Raw genomic sequence first — 8,805 nt, forward strand, 5'->3', positions numbered from 1 at the left:
AATTTGTTTCATTCCTTTGGTATTCCTTGTTGAAGAAGCAATGCACTACTGACCCTTTTAGTAACATTCTACTATTCTCATACTGCTACTATTGGTCGATACCAGTTGATGGAGAGGTCTACCAGTGTTGTGAAGAATACCTCTCACTTTCCCACACAACAAGTTGTCACATCGCTTACAAATGATGCAATAATTAAAACTCAAACTTCACCCAACTTGGTAAATCATTTTCTTTTATATTTGTTTATTTCAATTGTCCCAGGTAAAAGAACCTGTACAAAAATATATATTTGCAATAAAACCGGTAAACCACTCAAATTTCTGTACCCGCCCACATACAGACAAAGACGACACTTGCATTGTCAGGCTTATCTTAAAAATATTATACTTTTATTGTTCTGTAAGGAGATGTGGGGGCGCAGGAATAGTACAAAGATGGACGCCGTCCCCAGTCAGGTTTCTCCTGCACGGCCGCCAGTATAAAAAAAGATGAGACAAAGGAATGTTATAGACTTCCTTAGCAATAATTAGCAACCTCTTTTTTTTATTAGAAGAAAAAAAAAACTGCAAATATAGGCTTTGCTAGGTGAATATATATATATATATATTTGTTTTTTTATCATAAACTCCCTAAATTAAGTAAATATTAACCCTCTTAAACTTTTTTTTATTATTTATTTTTAGGCTTTTTTTGGTCCTTCGGAAGAAAAGATAACTCATAAAAAAAGTTACAAGTGTTTTTATCTTCTACAATGGGTGTGTGCATGGAATGTAGAAGGGATTGTAATCCCGTATTTAAATTAGGAGCCTTTATTCCAGACAGCATGCAAAAAGTTGCTTGATAGTACGCAAAAGGCTCCTGCCAAGGGGAAGGTGTACACAGCATATGAAAAAAAGGAATGTATGACTGTGGATTTATGAAAGTGTAATTGTGTGTGGGGGGAACTAATGCTCCCCGGATCACCCTCCGATAGTTATTTTGTAAATCATCTGAATCTAACAGTCCTCTATCTCTGTGGCCAGGCATGCAAATCCTGCAACAGGTCAGAATGATTTGTAACAGTGCTTTTTTTTCACTCTAGCTGCCTCTCTATCCAGCACAGATTAGTGTGCGCCCCATTTTTTTTTATTAAAACATTTCCTGATAAAATATACAAGAAGCACACGCAGCTACAGATCTCGCTCCCCTGCCTGCAGTGGGTAAAGCCCTATGGCCTTAAAAGAAAAAAAGAAAAATCTGCACTAACCTCAAGAAGGCAGTGGTGACTGAAGATATGATTTAAAAAAAGAAAAAAAGCCTGATCGTATACAAGGCCCCAAATCGCTCAGGCAACTCAGTGGGAACTGTACGACCAGGAATAAATAAATCCTAATAAAGGAGAGGTGGTGCACAAGGATGAGCGGGAAGGAAAGGCGCGAGATATGAAAGGGATAAGCAGATTATAGGTGCCAGCTGCATTTAAAGCATCCCCTGCCCCCCCAGCCATTGCATAGATAGCTTTGCAGAGGGGGGAGGAGTGGTCCTGCAGGTTTTGACCCGCATCCCCCTCCCTCCCTGCAAAGGGAATGAAAGGTTATGAGTTCCGCTCTTTATCCTAGTAACGGGAAGAACGGTAGTAAGCCCAAAGTCCTCTTGGCCCTCCGGAGCAACTACTACCAAAACGGCTTCCGTAGCTGGTGGGGTTGGTAGGGCAGTGTCAGGTGGGGGATCCCCGATTCATTCACCATCACTGCCTCACAGGTCGCTCTCGCCATACAATGCAGTAGAGAAAGACATGTAATCCAAAGCTCCCGGTGCAGCGTCTGGGCCTTGGTAGGGGGCCATGCGAGCAATGCAATACTCAGCCTGGTCTGGAGGCAACTCCCTGCGCAGCTCTGCTGCAGTAATGTAATTCTGAAAGGAAAGTAAGGAGTCAGTGTGAGAGCAAAAAAAATAAAATAAAAAAGTAGCAAAATTAACATGGCTGTCCCCTGTGGCACACTACCACGCCCAACTTAAGACTCTACTTACTTTGTCGCCAGCCAGGACCTTGAAGGAGGCGATGACTTGGTCTGCTGTGTCTGTGTCTGTAGTCTCTCGGGACATAAAGTCTATAAATGCTTGGAATGTTACCATTCCAGAGTTGTTGGGGTCAACAATGCTCATAATACGACTAAACTCAGCTTCACCCTATAAAGCAGATGAAGAGATACATAATTGGGTGGAGAGAGGGTAACATGATTTAAAGGTGTCACATTAGGAGAGAGACAGAAACAAACAAAACCAGCAGGAAAAAGAAGACCAGTTGCACTAGGGGAGCAGGAGGCGCATACCAAGCTGTATACTGTAGATATAAGGAAGGCTCGGAAATCATCGGCGTCCAGAGCTCCAATTCTTTTCTTTTCCAAGGAACAGTAAGACAATAGAGAAAAAAGCGGAAAGCAAGAGTAGACAGATGCATGATGATAGAGAGGAACATTGAAAAAAGGTCATGTTTTTAGGAAAAAGGTAGAATGTGTGAAAAAACAACGACAAAGGAGAGGTTAGAAGGGAAAGTGTGGAGAGTCATTTTGAGTGGACAAAGATGGTAGTGGTAAAAAGGTAAGAGACCACACAAGAAAATGATTGAGAGGGGGGTAGAGAGCAGACACAAGAGGAAAAAAAGGGGGGAGGGAGAGAAATGAGGAGAGGGTTAGTTTGGGCAGCTCTGTAAGAGTAGTAATTCTGTACCTGTCTGTCATTTTCGACATCATATCCCAGACTGATGAGACAGGCTTTGAACTCCTCAGGTCCCAGAGCACCCGTATGGTCCTGGCGTGGTGGGAATCAGACAGAGGCGGTGAGATGGACGCGATGAGGGGGAAGATAGGAAATGGAGGAGCAAAAATTAAAATAAAAATGTTATAGGATGCACAAATGTGACTTAGGACAGATGAAAAATCTCCCATGAAACACAGTAGGGATATCCCATGAGATGGAGGAACGGAAGGGGAAATTTCTGTCAGTGGACATAAGGAATTGTGCGATGCTTGGACATTGTTTAGTGACCTTATCTGGGTGTAAGGGAGAAAATATCTACAAAACAATGCATCTTACATACAAAGCATTCACTTACTTACTACAAAATAAGGACTCATACATGGGAGCACTCAAAAGCCAACTACAGTACTCTAGCACCAACAAACCCATAAGTCCCCGCACTAACCTTGTCGAAGTGGTTGAAGGAGACCCGGTACTCATGCATTTGCTCCTGACTGATGCCTTTGGCATCACGGGTGAGGATTTGGTTCTCCACTTCATTAATTGTGCGAGCAATGGTGGTAAGAAGGTGCTCCCACCCCACGCGGATGTGCTGGAAAGGACAGATAGCTACAATTACTTTACATACATTTTAAAAAGTTATCAAGTCTTTTGTATATGCTCGCCATTACTCATCCATATACATTTCCAAACATTACATACCTCCATGGTGTAGTTGGTGTGCTTGTTGTCAAAAATGAGTGCTTCTTGGATGAGCTGGTGCTGCTGCTCTAGCTTGTCAATGTTGGGTTTGTAGTTAATGACGCTCTGCTCATATTGCTTTAGGTGAGTCATCTGGTCCTCTAGGGTACCGTGCATCTCAATAGCAATCCTGCCCACTTCCTGGTACAGAAACAAAAATATACATGAAGTCTAAGATCCAGTGCTATATTAAATGGCCATAAAATAGCAATAAAAATACTCTAATATGCTAGATATTTTATTTATTGTGCTACTGCTCACCTATACCTACAAAAGGGGTTAATTCAGTTAATACATGGCAGATCACAAACTGAATACAAGCAGTGATTGGCACCTCATGATGCCTCTTGTGATTACCACACATCATGGGAAATGTAGTTCCAAAACCTCTGGAGAGCCAAGTTTGAGGATGTCCGAGTAAACAGTGGTACAATTATAAAATGCTGCAAGGCATTAAAAAAAAAATATTTGGTTTTATGTCCCCTTAACCCAGTTGAGCCTTAAGCACAAAATACAAAAAGTATTAAAGCTCAAAGTAATCTATGTAACAATTGCAAAATATAAAAAGGGGGTTGGCAGAGAATTTTTTTATTCTTTTTTAAATGGATAGTGATGTAGCCCCCTTTAGGATTTTATTATCTTCAACATAGTTACATGTCTGAATGCAAGACATGTTTTTTGATTCACATATTATGTTTTGAACGCTTAAAAGAATAAGCAATACAGCACCTTGTAGTACCACTCTTAAGCTGTGGGTGGTACTGTACCTCTATATATCAGTCACAGTCAGCTAGGAAAGAGCAATGCTAAACATAACAAATAGATGAAGCTTTAACAGACATCTGACCTCCATTTTGACTTGGATCCAAGGTCCAACCACATTGGCCTGGTTAGCAAACTGCAGACGCAATCGCTCGTTAGACTGTTGTTTATCATGCTCGCCTTTCAAAGCCCCGTCTCGTTTTGGAACCAATTGTTGGACCTGCACATTAAAATGATGAGGTAGTTTTAGAAAAGCGCTTTCGTACTAGAGGACACATGGCTTGTCAGTTCTCACACAGTTACCTTTTCCCACTTGGAGTTGATGGTCTGTGGTGTGACTGTGGTGTAAGGATTACCACCAGTAAGCTTGATGTGGTTGTAATCTGCAATTTTCTGGGCCTGGTTCTGGATATCTAAGATGGCTTCTCTTTCACGATCAGCATCTGGCAGGGTCGATTTAAATTGCTCGTGTGCGGTAATCAGCCCCTGCAGGACACACAAGACAAGACAAAATTATAGAAATTTGAAACCTGAAGTCAAGAGAAAGTATTCCTCTAAGTTTGTTACCAAAAGGTATCTCAGACATTATAACCAATTATCCACCTACGACTTGCCTCTATCTCCTCAATGGTGTGCACAATAAACATATCCTGCAAGTCCTCCATGGCACCCTCCATCCAGTTGTTGAACGGTGCTGCCCTCTTAGCATATTCCAGGTACAACTGGTCGATGGCTTCCAGCTGTTTTTCCGTTTGCTGCAAGTTGTAAAGGAGAACGTACATCAAAGCCATAGCAAAGGCAGTAAAGACCTCACCCCGTGTGCCAAAGAGATCAAAGCATACTGCATGTGGACAAGTGAGAAACGCTACATACCTCCAAAGCTTCCCTTCTGCTGTGTGTCAGGGACCCCAGAACATCCCACTGGTCGCATATCTTTTGGCAACGCGCATTAACACTGTGGGAGTCGTAATAATCTAACTCACTGGAGGGGCGAAAAAAAAAAAAAAAAAAACATTTTACAGGCCCAAACGAGCCCTTTGACCAAATATACCTGGCGCAGATATAAGTGTGCACACCCACATTATAACCTCCAACAAAGGTGACTACTGTTTTCTGCTTTCACTAGATGGTTGCCACTTCAGCACTTTTACACTTGCCTGAGAATAAAGAGCTCTATTCACAGCCCCCGTACTCTGCTCTCTGCAAAATCTATGGGATTGGAAGTTGTGAAACCCTGGCTGTGGAATGTCTTACAATAACTGTGTGGAATAGAAGGGAGTCTGCACAATAGATGCACTGTGCGTGAGTGTACAAACATGGAAAACTAGGAAAACTTGTGTTGTCTTCACACTACCATGGTATAAATATTTGTTTCGCAATGCTGAAACTTTAGTGTCACTTTGTGCAGCAAACATTTATGGGGCCACCATGAATTTTCTGAAAGATATAAATTTAGAGATGTTTAAACCTGAGGTTTTAACCTTACAAATTTAGAGAGATTGGGGAGTGGTTTAATCGGATCCATAACATATTAGAGGGTTCTTTCATTAAATGCAGTGATTGAATATCTTACGTCTCCAAGATTTCCAGAATAAAACTGCAAAGATCATGGAAAACAAAATAATCGAAGATAACTCACTTTAGCTCCTGTGCAATGGCAGCTATCTGCTCAACACGATCTTGATGAGCTGCTAAGTCACTTTCAAAGGCTTCATGTTTTCGGATCAGGGCTTTAATATCAGCGAGGGTGGCACTTTCATAGTCCTTCTGCTTTAGCATGGCCTCCTTGCCTATTGAAGGGGCAGGGAAGAGAAGATTATGATCACTATTTGATTGACATTTTATCCCTTGGCAGCAGCACTTTGCTGAAGCGAAGGATTTAAAACTCTAAAGTAACTATTTACAAGTTTTTAGCAGGACAAGCTTTGCAAAAATAAATAAATTTGGCCAGGTTTTTGGCCTTGGACATACCTTCTGTCCAGGCCTCATGAATGGAAGCTTTCTGTCTGAACTTTTCAGCCAGATGGTCCAACCTCTCAAGCCGACGGATCTCGTTTAGAAGCCACTCTTCATAACCCTTCTCAGACTGCTCTAGATGCTGCCATCCATTATTTATATCCTGAAAGGAACAAGGGGTTAAATCGCCTTTAAAGCACCAGATTAGCTACTTTAGACTAGACAAAAGTTACAAGCCCCTAACTCTACTCACTACTGGTGCTTCAATAGCTTACCGACACCATTTTGCCCTCTGATGGCATGAATGCTGGACGGTTGCTGAGCCTTAGTTTAGTCTGTAGGGTGTTGAAGTTTATCTCAAGCTGACATTTCTCCTGCACTTTGGGGGGTTTGTGAACACGGCGGTAATCCCGGAAATCCTCCAGCTTCTGTTGCATATCAGGCATGGTTTTCTCAGGAACACGGTCCTCCAACCAGGGGATGGTGCGACGGATCCACTCTAAAAGCTGCCAAGAGAGAAACCGAACAATCAGAAATGGACTGCTGTGCGTTTCCATTCTTCAAGATGCAACACACAGCTCTTCCATTACACAAGCCACTGGTGCAGCCCTCAATACAGTAAAGAACACTGATCCACCTCATTGCTAACCCAATAACAATTCAATAAAATAAGTATCTTTTATACAGATGGTGAGAGCCCATAATACATTACTCCTGGATATTTCTATTCCTGACCACAGGGGGCTCGATTTTTCAAGCTGGGGCGTACATATTTCGGCCCTGTCCGCCCCAGCTCCCCTCTGGCATGCAGCAATCCACTGCTGGAATTTAAGATTGCATGCAAGCACCATCTCCCGCACACAGTTAAATCAGCCGCGGGGAGAAGCTGTCAATCTCCCCAGTCGGACGAGACCAGGGAGATTGAAATTCTCCACCTAAGAGGTAGAGAAGAGTCTAGGAAGCAGCGGTCTCTTATGAGAAAATGCAGTCATAGGCAGGCGAAAGGCTTGATAATAACTCAGGAAGAGATAGATATACCCAAACTCAAAGAGCCCCATAAAACCCCTCCCACCTCCATGATCACTATAATAATGGCAGCTATGCCCCCTTCAAGTAAGAGCAAAAGGTCAGTTCATGATTTACCTTCTACTTGTTCTAAACCTGTATTAATATTGTACGCCATAATTTTTATTTAAAAAAAAAAAAAATTAGGTAATCCATTGATTACCCATTCCCCAGTTTTGCATAACCAACATGGTTATATTAATATACTTTTTACCTCTGTGGTTACCTTCCATCTAAGCTTCTCAGACTCTGCCCCCTTATTTCAGTGAAATTTACAAACATGCATTTTAGTTAGTGCTGGCTAATGTGCAACTCCAAAGGAGTGAGCACAGTTATCTATATGACATACATGAACTAGCACTGTCTTGCTGTGAAAAAAAAAAAAAGAAAATGCACAGATAAAGGGGGGTCTGCAGGCAGTGATTTAGAGTTTGAGGTTATAAAGTATATTAATATATCAATGTTGGTTGTGCAAAGCTAAGAATGGGTAGTAAATAAAAATAAAAAAAACATAATTTATGCTTACCTGATAAATTCCTTTCTTCTGTTGTGTGATCAGTCCACGGGTCATCATTACTTCTGGGATATAACTCCTCCCCAACAGGAAATGCAAGAGGATTCACCCAGCAGAGCTGCATATAGCTCCTCCCCTCTACGTCAGTCCCAGTCATTCGACCAAGAATCAACGAGAAAGGAGTAACCAAGGGTGAAGTGGTGACTGGAGTATAATTTAAAAGATATTTACCTGCCTTAAAACAGGGCGGGCCGTGGACTGATCACACAACAGAAGAAAGGAATTTATCAGGTAAGCATAAATTATGTTTTCTTCTGTTATGTGTGATCAGTCCCACGGGTCATCATTACTTCTGGGATACCAATACCAAAGCAAAAGTACACGGATGACGGGAGGGATAGGCAGGCTCATTATACAGAAGGAACCACTGCCTGAAGAACCTTTCTCCCAAAAATAGCCTCCGAAGAAGCAAAAGTGTCAAATTTGTAAAATTTGGAAAAAGTATGAAGCGAAGACCAAGTTGCAGCCTTGCAAATCTGTTCAACAGAGGCCTCATTCTTAAAGGCCCAAGTGGAAGCCACAGCTCTAGTGGAGTGAGCTGTAATTCTTTCAGGAGGCTGCTGTCCAGCAGTCTCATAGGCTAAACGTATTATGCTACGAAGCCAAAAAGAGAGAGAGGTAGCAGAAGCTTTTTGACCTCTCCTCTGTCCAGAGTAAACGACAAACAAGGAAGAAGTTTGGCGAAAATCTTTAGTTGCCTGCAAGTAGAACTTGAGGGCACGAACTACATCCAGATTGTGTAAAAGACGTTCCTTCTTTTGAAGAAGGATTTGGACACAAGGATGGGACAACAATCTCTTGATTGATGTTCCTGTTAGTGACTACCTTAGGTAAGAACCCAGGTTTAGTACGCAGAACTACCTTGTCTGAGTGAAAAATCAGATAAGGGGAATCACAATGTAAGGCTGATAACTCAGAGACTCTTCGAGCCGAGGAAATAGCCATCAAAAACAGAACTTTCCAAGAT

General features: G+C 42.0%; 1 protein-coding gene across 1 annotated transcript; it reads right to left on the reverse strand.

Annotated features, from left to right (window-relative positions):
• Positions 1-216: 216 nt before the first annotated feature.
• LOC128644136 (alpha-actinin-4) lies at positions 217-6,705 on the reverse strand (the record flags this gene model as incomplete). Its single annotated transcript, XM_053696846.1, is given in 12 exon segments — positions 217-1,894; positions 2,012-2,170; positions 2,711-2,791; positions 3,186-3,332; positions 3,443-3,622; positions 4,329-4,463; positions 4,547-4,729; positions 4,858-4,998; positions 5,117-5,225; positions 5,883-6,033; positions 6,215-6,362; positions 6,475-6,705. Coding segments are annotated over 12 exon segments (1,824 nt in total), but the record flags the coding sequence as incomplete, so codon positions are not given.
• Positions 6,706-8,805: the final 2,100 nt, after the last annotated feature.

This window comes from Bombina bombina, unplaced genomic scaffold (genome assembly GCF_027579735.1).
Source record: "Bombina bombina isolate aBomBom1 unplaced genomic scaffold, aBomBom1.pri scaffold_2512, whole genome shotgun sequence".
In the NCBI taxonomy this organism is placed as follows: Eukaryota; Metazoa; Chordata; class Amphibia; order Anura; family Bombinatoridae; genus Bombina; species Bombina bombina.